General features: G+C 42.1%; 1 protein-coding gene across 2 annotated transcripts in view; it reads right to left on the bottom strand.

Moving 5' to 3' along the window:
- Positions 1-22,456, bottom strand: part of ITPKA (inositol-trisphosphate 3-kinase A) — a 36,175-nt gene that overhangs the window by 8,116 nt on the left and 5,603 nt on the right. For both annotated transcript variants that reach the window (XR_006178485.1, XM_042869306.1), the window contains exons 2-4: positions 5,630-5,726; positions 3,559-3,772; positions 1,692-1,896 (exon numbers count right to left, since the gene is read on the bottom strand). Coding sequence is in view for 1 of the 2 variants with exons in the window: in XM_042869306.1 (XP_042725240.1) it covers positions 1,692-1,896; positions 3,559-3,772; positions 5,630-5,726 (516 nt within the window). In the remaining variant the exon portion in view is untranslated. The remainder of the gene's footprint in view (positions 1-1,691; positions 1,897-3,558; positions 3,773-5,629; positions 5,727-22,456) is intronic.

Genomic DNA, 22,456 nt, shown 5'->3' with positions numbered 1-22,456 from the left:
TGCAAAATCCAAATAGTAATTTAAAGCATCAAAATATACTTAAGTATATATGCTGACAAAAGGCACAACTGTGCTCTGATGAACATCCTGAAATCACACAGGGTAACTAAGCCTTCTAACCTCTTCAGACCCCCCATTACCAACTTCAGCTAGCAAGTACTCATGCAGGGTGCAGGGTGTTTGGGCTGCCCTCACCAGCGCTATGCTGCTACAGGTACACAATTATTAAAACCCAAGCAAACTAATTTAAACTAATTTGATCTGTGACAGAGCCAGTGATAGAATCATAGAATGGTTGGGGTTAAAAGCAACCCTTAAGGTCACATAGTTCCAACCCCCGCTGCAGGCCAGGTTGCTCAAAGCCCCATCCGGTCTGGCCTTCAGGGAAGGGACGTCTACAACCTCACTGGGCAACCTGTGCCAGTGTCTCACCATTCTCATGGTAAATAATTTCTTCCCAATATCTAGCTTAAATCTACCCTCTTCCAATTTAAAGCCATTTCCCCTCATTCTGTCACTACATGCCCTTATAAAAAGTCCCTCCCCAGCTTTCCTGTAGGCCCCCTTTAGGTACTGGAAGGTCGCTATCAGGTCACCGTGGAGCCTTAGCATTAGAGTTACTTAGTGAGGTTGGTGATACTCTAAGTGTAGATCCTAAAGGTTTCTGGATAGGTAACTGATTCTGCCATGAGGCACAAGAAATACAAGCAATTAATGGATAGGAAAGAAAATTGCAAAGATTCTTCAGAGGCTGTGAAGTACTATCCTAGAAACGATACAGGGACACAACTCATCCATCAAGAACAGCAGAAGGATTTTGCTGATTGACAGGTTTTATCATTGTATTTTTGGGCTTTATTCCAGCTTCATCTATACTGGATACTGTCATATTCCTAGAAGTAAAAGATGTTTCCTCTAACCTAACAATACACAGCTAAATGGGGGCCAGCATCTTCTCCCATGTAATTAGTGATTAGGACTAGAGGAAACAGCCTCAAGTTGCACCAGGGGAGATTCAGGTTGGATGTTAGGAAATACTACTTACTAATACTACTCTGAAAGAGTGGTCAGGCACTGGAATGGGCTGCCCAGGGAGGTGGTGGAGTCACTGACCCTGCAGGTGTTCAAGAAACATTTGGATGTTGTACTGAGGGACATGATTTAGTGGGAAATATTGGCAGTAGGTGGACGGTTGGACTGGATGACCTTGGAAGTCTTTTCCAGCCTTGGTGACTCTGTGATTCTAATGCTTTTAACTTGCCTTGCAAATAAGCATAACTGGAACAAAAACTCTCTTCTGTGATTTAAATGGAATATAACAGGGTATAAATAAATAAATAAATAAATAAATAAACAAATGAAAGTGGAGGGGAGAGGCAGCTATTTCATCAGTTCTTCATTCCTCCTTACATTTTCACTGTATCTATGCTCTGTACCTTCTTGTTTTCTTCCTGCAGTATCTCTGTGGTTGAACCGAGCATGGCTGATATGCATTTGGCACTTAACATACTTGACCCAACTGTTATAACAACTGATGCTTTAAAGCAACAACACATTGAACTTCGTGGATATAATTAATGCATTTTCACATAATCCATTAGAAAACCTGGTTTGTGATGCATGCTAGCATTTTGATTAATTAACAAATCTAAGTTCAGTTTAAATTGAACAGGCAGAAGCAGAACTATTACCTTAATCCCTTCAATCCTAAAGCCCAGGTTGGCACTAGAGCTGATTGTTTCCCTCCACTGCATGTATCGGGGCTTGGTGACAGCATGTTGAGCATTCTCTTCAGCTGTGGGAGCAAGAGGATCCACTTCAATCATTTTCTTGTACATGTCTTTACGCAGCTTTGGCTTCTCACGGGCTTTAGTCAGCTCTTCTTCCAGGTATGTCCTGCAAAGACATCACATTCCAACAAACTGCAGGAACTTCCCAACTTTATTTTTACAATTTCAGTTGGCCAGGAAAGCATTATCATTACCTCAGTTTTGCACATGGCAAATGCAAAGCACAGACTAACGACCACACATGCTTACTTAGTGAAACTATAGCAGGAATCAAGACTTGCCTCATTCACTTCTTGTTTTAACCATACCTTTGCCTTACAATTACACGTTATTCTTATGTCCTGCTTACAAGAATGAGAGAAAGCCGAGTTCCTATTCTGCCAGGACATACAAATGTATTTTCAGAGGACAGTTAAGAGAGATCACCTGCATTGAAATCAAAAGCAAAGGGGCCTGCTGAAGTCTTAATGGCTACTCTCTCCTTGAGAAAAACTTCACTTATGCATTTTTTCAGGCCTCAAAAAGCAAATACGGTTTCATATAATGTTTTAGAGAGTAAAAGACATAAATCTTCAAATAGTAATGAACTAGAGCATGTTATCTGAGGAACTGTAGCTCCAAACCAGAAGAAGTAACTAAGAAAGGGAAGACAACACTTCTGCGCTTTGCTCTTATCGCTCCATCTTGGTAGCCACTAAAAAGGCAGCATCCATTGTCTCTACATTTCACTGGATCCTAAAACTTGTCCCTCTCCACAAATTTCACTTTGTCAGGTGCCTGGAGTGTACATCCTTAATTCTTAATCACGCTGCAAAACAAGCTGGACTGTTGTTTAAGAGATGCTGTCACTCGTTCCCTAAGCGTCAACTACTGTGAACACAACATGTACTGCTGCCAATCCTTCTCCTCTTTCTTCTGGGCATAGCAGATTTCTACTCTGATTTAGCAGACAGTTCACTTAAGATTCTCCGCCTATTTTAAAAGGCTTGTCTCACTCCCATAAATTGCATATTCCATTTACTGCAGTAACCAAGCACCTGAGTTGGCACCCAAAGGATTACTATAACAGTTTCTACCCTTCTGTATTGTTACTTGAGGCCTTCAACAGATTCTGTATGTATTTGTTATGCTTAGATAACTTATTTGAGGTTTTCTCCTAAATCATACAGAAGACATGGAAAATGGAAAAAGAAAAGAAAGTGAGAAGCTGAAGAACAAGGTGAATAACATCACACAGATGTCAGAATGGGGAAAAGTCAGTCCTGGGCAGACAGTCAACACTTCTCCACAGGGAAGATCAATATCACCGAAGACTCATTCAAGCTTTAGAAATTGGCTTTCCTATTGGTATTCAGCCATTCACACTTGGAGAAAGGAATTTTACACTTCATAGGGTTTTAATGAATCACTGCATAGCCAAAGATTAAATGAACTGGCAGAGAGTGAATCGTGTAACTTTCTCTCCATGTTTTTTCAGGCCATTGCAGAGAAACTTTGTCCCAAGTCACCACCGAAAGCATCTTGATGGGGGTCACGTTTAGTCTACGGGTCACTCAGTTTCCAGAACCCACGTACAACTGGGCACCAATGGGACACAGACTCCTTAGGCTGCCCAAGGCAAATGTCAAACCAATCGTCTGGACTGAATCCCAAGGCTCCCGAACTGTTACCAAGCTCCTCCAACACACACAGCACGACCATATTATCCCTCCCCTTGCCTCCTACAAACGCATTTAGGTTAGAAAACACGTTCTCTTTCACGTCTCACCTGATCCCCATCTTACAGTCCATCACACATGGCCCTTCAAAATCTGTAAGCAAGTCATCCAGCTGAATGTAGGTCTCTCCATCTCTCTCCACCACACCATGGAAGCAAGGGACGCAGGATCGTAGTGGATCTTTCATCAGTCGCTCAAAACATTCCTTTTCATTCTCTGAGAAGCGTTTGAGAATCTTACCACTATCAGCTGCCTTGAAACTCCCTGAAAAGAAAATCAAAGATATGCTGAAAAGCCTGGCCTGCAAAGGGGAAAGCACCTTCCCCCCACTACTCCAGCCTCACCTACCTCAGCAGCATGATACCACAAAGATTTTCCCCAAATGAGAAAAGATAACATGCCTCTCATAAAAATAAAACGCCCAGGGCAAACACAGCTGTTGGCAGTGAAAATCCATTTGGATACATTCCCACACTGGAATTTATAGCTTTAAGGAATGCAGCTGCTCCAGCTCATTTTTTTTATCCACACCAAACTCTTTGTGAGTATATTAAACATTACTATACTTACTAAAATGTACAAGAAGAAACCACAAGCCATGCTTCCTTTGCTCTGAAGGGTTCTTTTAAAGCTGCGTAAGACTCTCAGTGTTGGCTTTGGCCTTAATCCTCACGTACGGTGTACCTGCTGAGTGTGTACATCCCAAGGCAACGCAGTCCATCAGCAATCACAAAGCCAAGCACTGCCCTTTCCACACGCACAGTCTGTGACTGCACATGCAGGCACACCCAGGTACTGTGCCTGCCCTGGGGAGCCCTGCTAATCTGCAGGTACAGCCTGCAGCACAATTGTTTTCACAGCCACAGGCCTGAACGGTATCCAGTACAAATGAAAGAGTGTGCATAGGCCAAGATAAGCAGTCATTACTCTCCAGCTGTGGAATTTGCAGCCTGCCAATAACATCTGAGAAAAGTACATGTTTCATTCACAGGTACTCTTTATTTAATCTTCACAACAGAAAATAGGCCCTAAAGTAGGAGCTTCATTAAACCCGTGCCTAGCACTGTACTTCTATTGCAGCGGGATCTTTCAGCCATTGCAAACTGTTTCCTTGCTGACAAATTCTGGAGCTGGCACTGGCTCATTACAAGGGCTAGGCTGACAGTGGCACAAGTTATAGTTTGGAAAAAACTTGTCATATCATAGAAGAACAGCTGCAAAAATGATGGACTAAACGCAACCACAGAAAACTATCAAAAGCAAACAGAAATGGTATCTCTCCTAATTATCTCTGGTAACCTCTCTGCCCTCTTCTTCATCCTACACAAGCACTCAGAAGGGTTACAATTACACACACGTTCAGTGCAACACTCCGCACAGATCAAGCCAACGCCAGACACACTGTGATAGAAACTACAGTAAGACAGGGTCATCTTGGCACTGGGTGATACAGGTCAGTATACCACTACACAAATGCAGCTACTCCATTTCTAGGACTAAATAAATCTCTCTGCGCAGCTTTGAAGTGCACTACATTAACGCATTAACACACAAAGAGCTGGTTCGAGTGCTGCATTAAAGCACGATGCAGCGTAGGAGCCTGCCCACGTGTGTACTAATAAACCCTACGCTTGCACATAGGGAACAAGGGCTGCATAAGAATTAAATGAAGCGTAAGAGAAGCAAACCTGATGACTTCTCCTTATTGGTGTTCTTTTCTGTTTGGTTGTTTTTTTTTTTCTTGTTGCTGTTTGTTTGTTTTAAGCTTATTGATGAAAGTAATCCTATATCAGGAGCACACTGACTAACTTCTACTGACACAGAAATAGCTGACTGAGTTGCTATGTGCATTGCATGCATATAATGAATACCAACAATCCTCACTATGCAAACACCTGGCCACCAAATCAACTGTCACCATATTTGCTTTCCTCTCAAGGGCTTATGTTCATGCCAAGAGTTTGGGGTTGGTACCAGAAAACCTGTCCTTGTCAAGGCTTGGGTGCACAAAGGCAAGGACAGTAATGCTTCCAGCTAAGGAAGTAACACTGGCGACTCGGTCAGTGGAAATGATCCCACACCACATTTCAGAGACAGAAACATCGAAGATACTCATCTCACCTGTATGCCCAGCCAGCTGCACCCACGAGTAGCGTTTCTTGAAGGGGCTAATCACTGGTAAATTAACCATGGTTTTAATTGTATGCCATGCTTTTTTCTGGAACACAAAGAAAAGAAATATTAAGTTGGGCAAAATCTGAAATCCTGACATATCATAAACCTATCATATAGCTTCAAGCACATTGAATTGCTCCTTCCTGATCTGCAAGCACTCAGAGGTAGAAGCATAAAGCAAACACTGCAGTCATCTCTGGAAAAATACACTCGTAAAACAACAGACATACATAGTCAAATACAATGTTCTACCATCCACAAGAAAGATGTCTGTAAAAAATAAAGAGTCATGCTGCACACCACAGGCCTGTTCAGAGCCACACCTGGCCCTCTCTCTCTGAATGAGTCATGCAGAGAGCAGATGCTGAAACTACACTTACGCATATTTAAGTTTCCATGAGACACGAATGTGAGCTTTTTGCCACTGTCAGCAATATTTTCTTTCCCAGAGGCTTTCAGTATCACGTCACGACTAACAGCTTTCACCAAGTCAACAAGGGAGTCTCATCATATTAGGTGCATAGAACACACACCATTAATCGGGCTCATAGTTCACTCAGTGCCCCTGCAGCACTCATTAGCAGCGTGCTGTACAACTTATTCCAGGTCACAGATTTTCCCACTCGCTCCTCTCTTTCCCAATCTCGTTACTTTTTAACAAAGCTGGTCACTGCTCTGGCCACCTTGGCTGTCCCCCAGGGCAGCTGTCTGGATATGGCTCCAGGCAGGCAGGGAAACAGAGCAGCTGCTCACAAACAGCAGCTGAGTGCTCCATCACAGAGGTGGAAAGGTGGAAGAATAAAAATAAAAAAAAAATAGAGCGAAATAGAGTCTCATGATTTGGGACTTAAAACCCTAGCAAGTTAGAACCACAGCCCACTAGCAAGCACATTACATGCTGAGGAATCCTAAAGAGCACTGCAAACAAGGAAGGCAAGGCTCATTTCTTCCATCATTAGGACATGGCACCACGCTGGAGAAAAAAAAACCGGAGCTTGTAACAGCATGTAGTGGCTATGCACAACAGAATAGAAGTGCAAAGCACAAAGAAAAATTGCAAGTAACAAAACATGGGCAAAGTGTAGCTCTCCAGATTACACTTTCACTTGGCTGCCCTTCCCAGATTTGTTCAGTTATAGCAGTATTGGTCATTGTGTGGGGGCAAAATTGGGTGGCTGCCTTACCACATGCCAGGAGGATGTATGAAGTCACAGATGCAAGCGGTATTTCTTTTTGGGATTTCTTTTTCCTCAGGGAAGTTTTAAGCTTTGCTGCAACTTGAACTGACAAAACATAATCTGCATAAAGGAGCGCTTATTCTGAAATAAGATTACTTTCCTATTTGACTTATCTTGGTTTTGAAAGCAGCTCGAGCTGAAGTCACTCTTGGTTTGATCCAAGTTTCCCATGCAGCAGTAATACTTTTGTAAACATACTGTGCTAGCAAGAGGAAGCGCTCATAGAAAGTTGTGGATGTTAAAGAATCATGAAGGCTCAGATGCACTTGCTGAAACTCCACAGACGTCGCTAGCTCCAGCTAAGTTACAGTTTAATAAATCCCTACTGTAGGTTTATACACCCCTGCGGTATCATACTCTATATTAATTTGCCTTAAATCATTCCAGATTGCTACTGCACACTGCTAGCACAGGGCTAACTGCAGTGTAGTGAGAATGAAAGGCACAGCACCTGTAAGTGGTCCAAGCTTCCTTCTGGAGGAAGGAGCAATAACATTCTCCTTGAATGTTATTCAAGCAGAAGAGATTAAAAATGATTTCTGTGTAGCCTATTTAGCAGATAGCAGAAGTCCTGTTTTCCTCAGTTCTGCTACAGACAAACAGGACCCAAAGTTATTCACAGAACAACTGGAAGTAAACATCATTCTGAGTTGAAGTAATCCCTGTGGATGTAACTCCTGCCTAAAGTGGAGTTTTTGAAGAGTCCAAGCCAGTTTTCAGGTTTGTATTGCTGGCCCCCCTCGCAACCCCCCCCCAACCAGAAGTCAGCAGGGTTCTGTATCCCTTCTATAAAGATCCTATGCTCATCATGATGTCCCACTCCTAACACAGTGTATCATGTCTCCCAATGATGCGTCATACTGCTATATCCAGAAGTGATGAGAAGCACAGGTTTCCAAGGAATACATGTCAGCTGTCAATGCAACACCACACTCTAGTGGCTTTCCCACCTCCTCCCTCCCACCCAGCCCTCAAAAGCTGCAGCTTTTATTTGTGCTGTGGGTGTGAAGGAGAGACAATGGGCCAAATTCAACTTCAGCTCCAAGGGAAATGTGACTGCTTAGGTTACAGCTGCCTGGGATGAAGATGCTTAAGGTACTCATGCAATAAGTGCTGACAATTTTTTATTTTATTCTTTATTATATATCTACTCACAACCCTTTCTCCCCTAAAACAAGGAAAGCAGGAGACTGGAGCTAGGTGGGAAAAGATCACTTTCAGCCCCATACCAGTGGGGCATGCTGTCCCGAGCAGCGGTAGGCAAAAGTACATTTGCTGAACTGCAACTTTCAGTCTCCAACCCCACTCAACTGAGGATGCAAACAGGGCTGCAGGCTGTTGGAGCAGTGGCGTGAGTGGGAAGATGAAAACTTTGTGTGCCTGCTGTAGGAGGAATCTTTCTCACATCTATTTCTAAAGCAAGATCTTCCTCTTTGTTAGTGATGGTATCTGTTTTTCAAATCACTGCCTCATGCTGCAATAGGACTAGGACTAATGCTATTGCCCATGTGTATTCACAGCCCTTATCTCCTTCAGCCCCCTTTCTTCTACATTTCTGCTCAGTTTTCCTTGATCTTCTACTTTGGCTGGATTTCTCTAGGCCTCATTTTTTGTAGATTCCCATTCAGTGTTCTATGCTACTTATGTATGTACAGAGAAAATTTAGATCTACGTATGAGGATTGTCTGAATGCCTCAAGATCAATGTACTTAAGGGTTTTCCAATTAAAAAAAAAAAAGCATTCCAAAAGGCAAAGGTGCAAAATGTTAACATTCTTAGATTCAGCATATAAGTTACTCAGTGTGAACTGTAACTAACACATCCATACATGAGTACACACACACACACACACACACACACACACACACACAAAAAGATGCTGTAATGAAAGATGTGGGATGCTGAAGAGGACAACAGCTAGTATTCTGCTAAAGAGCATGTGACAGGCTGTGCCACTAGAACAGCAGCTAGGTAGTAATAGAGCAAAAATGCTGTGGAAGATAATGGAAGAACCAATCCCTGTAACAGAGCCACAAGGCATTCAAATATTGTGCCGTGGTGCCTGACATTAATCTGTGCAACAGCACTGGACTGCGCTTTTGAATCACTGAATTTGAAGCACAGCACTGAAGCATATTTATAAATATATATATATATATATATGCACACACACATACACACACACAGGGAAAATGAAGTTCTCCAGACTATTCAACCCTAGGCAGAGTTCACTGTTGCCATCTCACCTATCCCATTAAGAATTAAAGATTAACAGCAACTTGGAGCCATTGATTCCTGGGAGTACAGCTTCCCCCAGAGATCTGTTGTCATTATCAGAGCACAGTTTCATACATGACTACTATGCAGAAGCACAGTCATCACAATCCTGCCTCAAGACACCAGTAGGATACGGCTTAGCAAAACCCACTACACTTACTGGGAGCAGGCTCATATACTGAGGGGTTTTGGATCAGGACTGAGTGCCCAAAGACCTAATCTGCTCTCCTGAAATCCTCCCACTATTTCAGGAGAACAACTATAACACTGCATTATACACACACACACACACACACACACACACACACACACACACAATAATATAATAACATATTCAGCTCACTGAATAGGTTAAGTGGAATCCACTGAGAGTATTCCTTTATCTGTTTAGGGTTGGGTTTTTTTGTTCTTTTTTGAAGCTGTTTTAAGGGCTGTATAGAACAACTCAAGCCTCTCACTGAAATACCAAATATCCCAGGGACAGATCTATTCTGACCTGAGGGTACAGGTGACAGAGACTTGAATCTGTTTGATGGAAAAATAAAATCTCTCTCTCAAAAGAGAAAACAAAAACAAATGGCTAAGTTCTGCCAACAGCTACCACACTTGTAACTACCCTGAGGCAAGCACTGACAAGCAGGTAGTGTGAGCAGGAATTTGCAGAACAGGGTCCTAATTGAAACAAATAAAATTTATAAATACCAACTACATCTAAACTAATAGGGATGGGAGGGCAGGGGGAAAGGAAGATTTAAAAAAAAAAACAAAAAAACCAAAAACCATCATCTCTAATAATCCTAGCTTGTTATTTGAAACTACAGTGAGTTAAAGAACAGAAGTAAACTGAAATAGTAAATTTAATAGAGTCCCTACGTTCATTTTTCTATCATCAGCAAGGCAAAGTAGTAGTTTCTTGCTTGATCTGGTAGATTTTCATGGAAATTCTGCTATACAGTAGTTAACAACAACCTCTGCAACCTTTTTCCAGGACAATTTCAGTAGTTTCTTTACCTCAGATCCTGCTGCCTTTTTTCTTTGCTCTAGTACAAAGCCTACGCAAACCTACAAAGAGCTATTATGACAGCAAGAAACAAAAGGATAGTGAGAAATTTCATTATAATTTTTCTTAAGAGGCTATAAAGACAGAGTACTTAATCGTCAGTTATCATCATCTACCATTCTCTTAAAGTCTTTGCACCATTTAAGCTAAATTCTGCAGCTCTGGGACATGGGGGCTGAAATGTGATCTGTATTGCAGATGCCACTGCCTACTCAGTGTTTCACCAACACCCAGATGGAACAAGGATCATCCACAGGGACTTCGAAAGACTATAAGAAAATATAATCATCAGAAGGTTGCTACACATTTCAAAATAATTCTCTAAGATCCATGCACCCAAATCACAAAAGCACTAAGCGATACGTTGCCTGGCAGTCCCAGCCAACTCAGTGCAAACCAGCAAGCTTGACAAGCACGTGAGGTAATGGATGGGTGCCAGTCTCTTAAAGTACAGAGTAACCATAACAGCGGTGACTGGAAAAGCAACACCTGAGAATGCATCAGCTGAAACCACCTTTCAGATAGTGGGCCTTGGGCCAAAAGAAGTGCTGCTAAGCAGGGAGTCAGTTCTGACTTCCCGTGTACCTATTGCACTATTCATTCCCAGCGGCTCACCTTTCCTCCATGATTTTCCCTTCCATTACTTCTTCCTTTCTGGGTCACATGGTAGGACCCCATTACTCGGAGTCACATAATAGATCGTCACAAAGTCAATACGGCTACACAGAACTCTCAGAAGCATCTGTGTGAACAAGTGGTAGACTAGTCCTGCAAAAAGCTCCTGTTACAGACCTGTTCCCTCTGAGCTCAGTGTGTTTCAGTGATTGTTTCGCTTACATAAGCATATATATCTACTCACAAACTTAGGGTCCTGAGGTTTCTAAAACCAAGTTAATAATCTACATAATCCTTTACTGTTCCACTCCCCTTAGTTTATAAAAACTGCAGTTTGCTCAAAAGCTAGTTTTGTTTGCTTAATTCTTCATGCTGTTGCACCCAACTATTTCATTCAATTTGGAAAATAAAATTAATATATTCTGTTTTGTTTTCAGTACTGTTTGCAGTGGCTTTCACCTGATACATTGGAGCAACTTGTATACAAAGAGCTTGACATAGATCCAATGCTACTAGCCATATTATTGCAATAAACTAAGGCTATAACCTAAAAAATGCTTTGTTTCCATCTGTCTCACTGCAGCACTACCTGCTTCTTTATGAAATCATTCTGAGTGGACAACAATCAAGATAATTACTAGTCTAGTTAATTACCCTTTACTTAGACGTGCTTCCTGTGAGAATGCAATCAATAACTACAGTTCTATAATAACAATCTAAAAAGGATTACACTTCAACAATGAATCACAATATTCTACCAAGACAAGTCATCATCAGCATAATCCCCCACAAACCAATGAGGTTGCCCAAGGTGCACAATCACAGCTGTCAGCACCAAAGACTGAGGGACTTCTCTGCTTCAAGAATGTGACGCTCCGGGACAGCCAGCCATATAGTTTCATTTCATGGAGTGGTCTGAGGATTTGAATGATAACTTATCCAAAAAAATGTAAGTAATGAAAGCTACTGAGCAACAGGAGATCATTACAGCTGCAGAGCTTGTCTCCTGAGGGATCCTGGTTTTGATTTCTTTCAGTTCAAGGCTTGGTATAGTTGTATTTGCAGACCTGAAAAGGCAGGCAGCTGATTCAGTCAGATTCAGATCCTGAAGCAATCAATGCTTTCATGCCTAATGTAAGCAGCTAATGTAATGTAATGTAAGCTATCCTTGTTTTTTTTGTTCATTAAATACTATATACAGTCATGCACACTTGAAAATATCTGAGGCATTTAGCAAAAGCTTTTCTCACCAGAATTTCATTACCACTTGTTATCATCCAGACCATAGAACCTCTTAGGCTTGGGATTAGGCAGTATTTGGAGAAAAAAATTAAAAGACCTAACAAGGCATCACACCGCAGCAGACAAGTCGAAGAATATCTGTAATTTTTCCTTATTTGTTGTTCAGTACCCACACAAATTCTGTGCAGGGATTTAAGGTGCAAGATTCGCCCATAACTGAAAAAAAAAAAAAAAAAAAAGTCCCCAAACAATAAACCCGGTTCTACCATATGTGACACTTGGTTTATATGTTCAGCAACTAATTTCTGTGCTTTTGCCCCTCATTAAAGGCTTCTGGAATCCTCAAACTAAGGAGATTCTTGCTGCCAAGTCTACTACCCACGTGTCTGAATCAGACATGAATCACGAATCAAGACAAAGATCTCAATGGGTGGGAGGTGAAAGAGCAAGCCAGCAAGAAGAATGCTTCTCAAGCAAGTCCAGACAGGAAGGTATAAGCACACACACACAATCCATTAAAACTAAGTTTGAGTGCACCACTTGATTTAGCACCCAAAAGCATAACGGGGTTATGCTTTTACAGCAGATGACTTAGCCCCACACACCATGGTTCACCTTTTCTTGTCACTGCGCTATGACCAGGTTTCTGACACACACAATAAACACTACTCTGCACAGCACTCCCAGATGCAAATATTCATCACCACACAGATGGGTATTTAGGTCTGAAAACAAAATGTTGCTCAGTGGTAATGCGCACCACAGCTTGCTCAACTCAAGAGTCCAGAGTGCTGAGTGCCTGCTTGAAAATGTCCATGTCGTGTGCTGATAAGCGACAGCGTCATCCATTCTTCAGACTGTCAGAGGCACCATGCAAACCAACATCAACTGACAATTTGTCCAAATCACTGCAGTTGGTCTTCCATCAGGGCAGCTGTGCTACTTCAAATGCTGTCAACTGCCATTTCAGGAACGTAATCTAGGATGCTGTTACACTGCTTAAGGAAATTAGAGAGCAATCTCCACACACCAAACTCCTCGGGAACCTTGACCACCCTCGTCCCCACTTAGTCAGCACAGCCCACAAGGAACTAACACGTGCTCTTTCTCACACAGCAGAGCTTCCTGCAGCATCCAAGTGCCAACTGGAGCTGGGAGACCAGTGATCAACAGCAAGGGAGAACACACGCTCCTCAAAAACGGCAGTTTGCATGCTACATGAGCGACTTCCCGATTAGCACTTCCAGACAGGCTGCCAGGCAAAGTGTGACTACACCTTCATCTCTGCTTCTTTCACCATCCAGCCTCCAGAGCTCTGAAAAGCAACGCTCAGCCTGTACGCAGCCCTCGACTCTTCCGGTTTTGCACTCAACCATGGGTAATGGCCACAGCTGCTTAAAGCAGCACTTGGCAGGTGTATCCTCCAACTGCAAGGTTTTCATTTCCTGTTTGTACCACAGGCAAGATGGGCTGAGCTAATTCTTCAGAGTCATGAGAAACACTTAATGCAATAAGCAGAAACAAAGCTGCAAGACTGAAGCCTCAGGTTCCTGCATTTTCTTCTCTGTCATGCCTCACCATGCCTTATGCAGTGAGATGCATATATTCTTTGGCTTGCTACCCTCGGTAAATTTGTATGATATCTGTAATCTCTGGACTAAAAGAAAAAGCGAAAGCAAGAGGAATTGTTGGACAGAATCAGAGCACTGAATTACACGGAGCGCAAAATTACACACAACCCACTTCACAGCTGGATTCTGCTTCTAAATCCAAGAGATGCCCTCTCCAAATCAGAAAGCAGTGCAACACAGTGAAAGCATTGCTTGCCAGTCTGTAAACAGCACCAAGAGCCACAGTCAGCTGACTATTCCATAGCAATTGCATTTTGCTTCTGTTCATTAACTAAGATATCTACTGTCTGTGTGTCACTCCCAGGCCAAAAGCCAAAGGAATTAGATGGGTTTTGTTTACTTTATCACAGGCACTTTGTAGAAGCCTATTTTTAAAGGGGCAATCTCATTAACTGAAATAATAAAAGGTAAACATTTGCTGTTCTGAGGGATGAGATTGCCATGGCCATTATGCCATGGCCATTATCTCCACCTCCACAGTTTGCGCTTTGCTCTGGAAGTTCTCCAACAGGACAGAGTTCTGCTACCTCTCCCTGCTGGGCCAAACTGAATGAGAGATGTTCTGTCAGAACACCAGTCTTGCTGGAAACTGAAACATCATTGTTCAAGAAGTACACGGAAATTTCCTCACTATTGGAAAGCTGATTTGCTTTCAGAGCGCAGACACTAGAAATTTATCTAAGCTGTCCATCATCGAGAATAATTTCATGGTAAATCAAATATCACTTTGGCAGATGGTGTGGCAGAAGGAAAGAAATCTTTCTTAACCTCCACAACAACTGCAGTTTAATTCCTCAGAAGCTTTCTATGCCAGTTAGGCAACTTGAGAATTCTTTGACCATCCTCCATTAATCCTCTGCTAGTGGTGGGTCACTGATTGACATCAGTCATGAGACAAGGACATCTAGAAAAACCACACTCCTTGGATTAAAAAAAAAAAAAAAAAAAAGAGCTTAACATCCTATTAGAGTGGTAGCATAATTATCAGTTCCCAAATATTCATCCTGTTTGGAATATTTTAAACCCTAACGCATCCACACATCTTCATACACAGACCAAGACATCCAGCTTAAAACATATGCACAATTTGTCAAGGCATAGAAAATTCTCATTTGTGAGCTGTGCCTCAACTGAACCTCAAATCCAAGGTTCGACAAGTGCAAGTCAGGTATGGTTTCTGTATAATATCAAGACAGACTGCATTCAGGCAAGAAGCCAGGAAATAACTTCAAGAAGCTAATCTGCCCCAATTGAGCTCCAGGCACTTGGGAAGGAAGCTGAGCACACATTTCATCCCATTTGCTATGGTGATGCAGGCTAACTTAGAAACACAGCTCTAGCCTGCAAGTCCAGCCTATGTTCACCACCAGTTTATCACCTCAAGAATTCACTATCCATGGAAGTTTGAACAAAGAGAAAAGATGGAAATCCTTTATTAAAATTTCTCATTCACCCTACACACATTGGCCACAATTTTGCAGTTGGCCTGATAGTAATGATTTGCCTTCTAATAACTGGTCAAAGACTTCTTCCTTCTTTACCCTAACAGCTCGGTTTAGTGAAATACATCCTGTGATGTTATCATGCTACTGTATGTCCTCACATGTGGGCCACAAAAGCTGTACCCCATACAACTCTGAGATTCTGCCTTATGGGAATGAGTGATCTATATGGGTCCTAACACTCTAGTTATGGAAGACAATTGCACCATAATTCATTTTTCCCTATAGGAAACAGCACAAGGACAGCCAGTTGTTATCCACGTCTACTGGAATGAACACAAATGGCTTTAATTTCCAACAAAAATAAGACATTCCAGTGAGATACCAGAAAAGAGCCTTCCAGGGGCATCAGCAAAAACAACCTTCAACAAGGGAAACTCAAATTGCCTTGACATATCTGCAAACCACAGTCTAGTTTAGTCATGGAGGACCAAGATAGAACTGGGTTGATCCCAGTGTCATTGAGCTGCAATACTTTTAAAGGAATTCTAGTCACAGGCACCAAAAAAGTTAACTATCAATGGTGAAGAGATACTTATGATGCAGAACACCAAATAAAGATAACCTGACCCTTCTCTGCGCTTTACTTCCATGTCCTAAAAAAATTCTGATGCATTTGTTACAGAAACATTAAGTCCCTCACTACCAAGATTCATCTGCAAATCAAGGCTTGCAAAACTATATGCATGCATGCTCCATACAGTTGTGCTAGCTATGGAGCATCATGGCTTAGTGGGCAGTGCTGGTGGCAGGTGAATGATAGAACTGGACGATCTTCGAGGTCTTTTCCAACCTTAATGATTCATTGCTTATACACAGAAAGGCATTTTTGAGAGACATTTATTTTTCCAAGTGTGTTTAAATACAACTTCTTGCTTTCCCACCACAGTAATTCAGCTTACAGTATCCTGAAGTGTCAGACACTCATTTGCAAGAGATAAAACTGCCATCTCACTACGGCATCTTAGTGCAGAGAAGTGCCCTTTGTCTGCTGCAGCTCCGACAACTATAATAGCTATATTTCAGAACACTGCTGAATGATGTAAGTAATTAATGCTTGTAAACTGTATTATAGGCACTCAACTAAGGCACGCGAGAGTCAAGTAAGAAGCTGAACAGCGTTAAGCGAAAAGCGTTGTCAGAGCCTAAAAACACGTCATGTTAAAACAGATCAGACGTACTGGTAGCAGTTTGCCATCTGCTCTTCTAATCACAAGACAAAGTCCAGTACTCTTCCCTCTCCTCCTTTGCTGCCTCTGAACTCACACTTCCATTTTCCTCTAAAGAATCATGAACAGTTGCTGCTTCTCCTATCATACACTCCACTGTTCAAACAGGCCCACCCCTTGGAATGGAATGCAAGTGTCAACATGCGATAGGACACTGTTACTCAGTGGGGTGTGGCATTTACCTAGGGGAAAACTACATCCTTCAGCGACCGCTCCAGTAACTGAGCTCTATTGCAGTAACTGTGGGATTATTCCAAACCACTGCATTGAAATAAGTTTTTGAATAAACAAAAAAAAACAAAAAACCAACACCACATTCCTATTTGTGTTTGTGTCAAAACACAAGTAAGACCAGCGCGTTAGGAAAGATAGAGCCCACAAATAGGAGGTGAGAACAATGCAGAATTTGGCGAAGGTGGGGAGCAAGAGGTCCTTCTGGGTCACAAGATAGTTGTTAGCTTTTGGAGCAAACCTAAGACCAGCAAAATTCTTACTGCCTCCAATCAGCACTGGAAATATGTAAGGAATCTGGGGAAGAGGATGACTTCACCTTGAGCAAAACTACAGGATCAAAACAATTTCTGTTAACAGAAGAGCACAAGGCAAGTTGAAGTCCTCCTCCGTATCAGTAGCAGGTAGTCCCAGTAGACAAGGGATTATTTAAAATTTTAATTTCCATAGCATAGAATTAAGAAAAGGAGTTGAATTCAGACCTTACATAAGCAGCAGTGACTCAAGACTGAAAGAAGGCATCTGAGTACTGAAGATTTGTGGGTGTCTGAACAATAGTCAGCGTTGCACACAGTATGTTTCCTCTGCCCTGAAGGTAAACAAATGCATTCACAATCAAGATCCTGGAGAGCCCACCTTCTTTAGAAGCACAGACGTCAACTGCCAGTTCTTAAGGAGCTAACAAAATAAACAGCCTAGTTTATATATAGACCATTTATCTACCCAAACTTTAAGAGGCACAAAAACCCAACCCATAAACCTTAAGAATTCCATACTATTGGTTCCTAGAAACAGAATTGCAAGCTATGGTCCTCTATCCTGCACAGACAGCCACCTGTACCAGCCTTGTGAAATCTGGACTGGACACAGGCACAGAACCTGACAATAACCAACATCAGCACAAACAGCACAGTGCTACTGGCACGGGATGTCCTCTCTCCCTGATCCCGCTGCTGAAGTCAGATGCATATTCTCTTTGGTCTTACTATAAACTTCAGGGGAAAAAAAAAAAACCAAAAACGTGAAGCTGTTACATGACCCTGATTATTGCAGAAATTCACACAGAATAACAGGGCCAGTCTCTGGAGTGCCAGCTTCTCATAACATATTTAAAATACAGCTTCCTAACTGCTTCTGCTGAGTGCTTTTGGTAGCTATGGTGGCGTGACATGCAAATGATAGACATAAGCCCCTAGAAGTCAGGAAGCCTCACCTTAAAAATCCCTCATAGGACTTCAAAAATGGCAGGATCTGGCCACAAGGGCCTTGTGATTTAATTGTTTTGTCTATCTAGATCAGCACAAGGAAGGCAAAAACACTGCTTATCTGAATTCCACAGAGCAAGATTATACAGACCGTATTCAGTTATCAGTCCAAAATTCTGACACTCAGCATTTTGTGCTACAAGAAGTGAAAGCTGGAGCGTAGGAAGGTTTCCTAGTTTCTTCAGATTACGTTCTCCTCTGTGCAATGCTGACCCTTTGTGGAGCCAGCATTGCTGTTCCTACAGAACATGCATGGGTGGGAAGGGCTGAGGAAGGAGCTCACAGCAAGCAAAGCTTATCATGATTAGAACATTCAGGTCAAGTGCACTTAGCCAACAACCCACTCAAACCCCACAAAAAGATAACGAACAGCCAATCTGCATGCACAAACACCGTTCACACAGATTTTATCCTACCACAGCACCATGTGAGCATACAGTGATAGTGAAACGCACAGAGACCACCTTTTAACTTTTGCTCTAGCTCTGCCTCTTTCAGAAGACTAGGGTCTCAGAACCCAGATTTCCTGTGCTGCTAAAAGCACAAGACTGCTTCAGTATGCCTCATTCTCCTGAGAATTGCACTAATTTGTATGCATCAAAGAACAACAACAAAAAAAGATTGCTTCAGTCTGAACATTTCCCACAAAAAAAGTTCAGTTGTCTCCAACACCAGAAAAAGGATACTTTTTGATCACACTACTGATGAATCCTGTGAGAATTTTGTTAGCCTTGAATCTCGAGGAAGAGAATTTAATTCTGGCAAGAGGAAAGCATTCCAAGCAGGAGCAAACCACTGGAAAAGCAAAAGCCAACTTGACCAAATCTAACAAATTGTAAAAACCTCAGCTTCTTATGCACTAATTACTTGTTAGACTTGGGAAATTACATCTGTGAAAACCGTGGGCATAGCACGCAGAAGGGACTGATGGAGCTCAACTGTGAGGACTCCTCAGACACAGTGAAGCTCAACTGTGCACCAGGCAGCTGGGTCCTAGCTTTGCCCAGGACAAGAGGGCCATCTCCCCAGAGCCTGAAGGTCCTCTCCAAGTTCAGTGCTCCCGAGGGCATCCTGCAGCAGTCACCTCTAGTGCACTGTGCAGCACCCGCTGTGCAAAGGAAGCGAGGGTGAAACATCAGTCACATGTCAGCACCTTCCACAGCTCCAACACTGCTCAACAGCATTCAATAACAATAGGTATTAGAAAAGCAAAAAAATGACATCTCAAATTTGGCTTCAAATTTAGCTGATATTTTTCTGCACTAACGTAGCCTTCCTTCAGTATTTTCCCTAAAAGAGATGACTAAAGTAGTTTGCGCAACAGATTGTGAAAATAAATGCATTAAAATTTCAAAAGTGCTGTTACTGCAGTGATGAAGTAACACGGTGGAAGTACCACGTAAAACTCATTAACTGCTTTTACAGTAGATTTCCAGTATATTAAGTAAAAATGGTGATGCCAAGAAGGCCAGAGCTAGGAAAATCTGCTTGTTATACAATCAGGCATCGTGCATTTACACTGAAGGTATTGCAATTACAGTACATTATTATATAATTACAGATGGTATTGTAAGCTGTGCATTGAGGATGAGAGCTAACATCAAGATGATAAATTCCATATATATACACACAGATTTATTTGGAGTGCTCAGTTTTGAGCTGGAAAGACATCAATGTTCTAGTGCAATTGTAATGCTGCATCTGAACATGTTTGAGCAATGGCAGGCGCTGACATATGACAACTTTTCATCCTCACTGCCTTTCCACCACATGTGCTGCACAGAGCACTAGACATGAGTGCTGCGTTTAACATGCTTGTGCTAAAGAGGATGCCTGTAGGAGTGCTGTGCATAGAAAGGACCTGTGGGAGATGGACCTCCCGGCCTGGGCAAAGCTGCCTCATGCACAGCTGAGTCCCTTCAGGCTCCACTGAAGGCTGGGGTGGCTGACCACAGCTAACAGCCGAGCCCCAGACTTTGAGAAGCACCGGTACAAAGAGGAGAATTAGACATCTACATTCAGTTCAGCATTCCATTGCAGGAAACAAGCATAAAATACAGCACAGATATGACATACTGCCCACTGTGAACATAACTGAAGAGCCACTGCAGTGCTCTTAACTACTCAGAGCTTCTTGAAAAAACACCACAACAAAAATCTGCGTTCTCTGTTGAAGCTCAGAGTAATGAGGGCAGCTATAGGTAAGGCAGGGTCACTGCATGTTAGGATGTGGAAGAAAGCCAAGGACAGAATCAGCTTTACTGATGATGAATGCTGATTTCCTACCATCACTAGAAAACAAAAGCATTCTCTATGAATGCTCAATATAATTTAGCAGGAGATACCACTTAGCATACGAAACAGGTATCAAGTCTATAGTAGCTTGCATTCACCTTTGATGCCTCACAGCAAAAAGCAAGTTATTCCATCATCACCAACTTTCTTACTCACACAGTTCAGCATCATCCCAGGTTCCGGTTAATCAGGTAACTCATTCAGTGGACTGATGATGAATCATGCAGATATCAATACCAATTACACGCAGACATCCATGCATCTATACCTGCTCTTATCACCGTGACCATGCCTTTCTTATCAAGGTTGCTCAAACATGGGTGATGAAGGCTGATGAAGTAGACTAAAACTGAATGCGAGTGAAATAGAGGTGGTATCAGTGGGTTTGGGTAAACAACTTAAGGCGTTTGTGTTCATTGTGCCACCTCACTTTGATATTTCAGCCCATAGTTAAGGAGCATTCCTGGATTCTGGGATTAAGCCAAGCTCCCACAAAGCAGTGTCTGTGTTACGCTTCCTACAATCACCAACTGGCTCAGAGATTCTGTCCCAGGCTCTGAATTTGGATTGTGCCAGGTCTATGATATTGCTTCAAATGAGCTGCTAAATAGTCTTTGGTTAATGTTTTCCCAAGCTTGCCAAGGACTGGAAAGTTTGGCAACAGGCAATAGTAGCCAGGCATGATGGGTTTAATGTAGTTTTCTGTCAGTCTCACCAGCCTGAGAAGTGAGACTTTTTATAAAGGAAAGGAAAATTCCATTCCTCATGGGAAGTTTGCAGATATAAAAGCACATGCAAATGCTGCTTGTTACATGTTATTCCCTAAAGTATTCTCCATTGCTATAGAGCATAAATCAGTCAAGCACTGTAAATAACAACATTCCAGTGGAATGCTAGTCTGACACTGGAAAGAGAGAGAGAGAGCGCCTCTCCCCCATCCTTCACTTTTCCTACTGCTTTTGAGCTGTACAGAATAAAGCAATAGAGATTAACTCCTGCTTTTCTTAATGGTATTTTTCTCCAGCGTGCTACAGAGTGGACTGACAATGCCATCTTGTCAAAATAAAGATCTTTAGAGGAAGCTCTGTTAGTAGAGAAGGCTGAGAAAAGCAGTTTAAAAATGAAATCTAAACCCACACTGTGCAAGATCCAAATTAACGAGAACTGACAAGTTAACTCTTTCTGCCTCAACCCCCTTCCTCTTCAGAAACTACACTGACAGAGAAAGAAGAGAGAGCAGGATTATACTGGGCTATACACAGGACAAGCTTGCTCTTTGCTTGCAAGATGTGAAAGGACAATGTTGCTTTTTCTGCCATCATATTTATAGATAACCATCACAAAGTGAAGCGCAGCTGATAAGCCTTAGTTCTTCTCTCGGTCAATCCAAAAACAAACACCACAGCACTACATAAATATAAGGGGTATTCTCAGCTACCAGAACACTGCATTAAACTGCCTCATTTTGTTATTTTTGTTTACATTTGTTAGCCAAATTGTTTCACTTGAGCACTCTCTATTTAGAATAAATCTTAGATGTGAGTGGAGAGGTTATTCCTTGTCCGCGATACTTGCTTTGCCTACTGCCTGTTCAATAAAAGCAATTCAGCCTCCAACCATTTTAACGGGTTAACAGTGACAAACCCCCAGAATACACACAGGCATGTTAAATTCCTGAACTATTGTCACAGCTGCTGCTTTTATCCCCTGTCCAGCCTGCATGGGCTTTCACAACTAAGTCTTCAACTCTGCCGAGCTGACAATAAGCTGAGAAGATTCTGATTAAAAGCAACTTCTTTAAATATGAGCACATCACCTGACGATGAGGAGCCATCACTACTTCTAGGGGCAATAAGCATTATGAGGAGCTCAGAATTGGAGAAGAGCACATACAGAGAACCTTCTATAGCATGCTTAATCCAACAGGTCCGTTAAGAAAAAAATTATAACAGAGCTCTTCCAATTTTAAACTGCATACTCAAGCCACATTATTTAAAATACAAAAAAGAAAAGAAAAGAAAACTAACAGTGGGTTTCATTCAAAAGAAAAGATTTCTGTAACCTCTAAGCCAGTGTATGAGATGTATGTAGGGTGAGAAAGGCTTAACTCATAAGACTTAGTTGCTTTCCAACTGATTTGACTAAGAGCCCAGTCACTTCCTACATCACTACATTACTAATGAACAGT

This window comes from Lagopus leucura, unplaced genomic scaffold, assembly GCF_019238085.1.
Source record: "Lagopus leucura isolate 7727_CA_CO unplaced genomic scaffold, USGS_WTPT01 Super-Scaffold_1, whole genome shotgun sequence".
NCBI lineage: Eukaryota > Metazoa > Chordata > Aves > Galliformes > Phasianidae > Lagopus > Lagopus leucura.
Note: the sequence above shows the minus strand (reverse complement) of the source record. Positions and strands in the feature narration are given on the sequence as shown.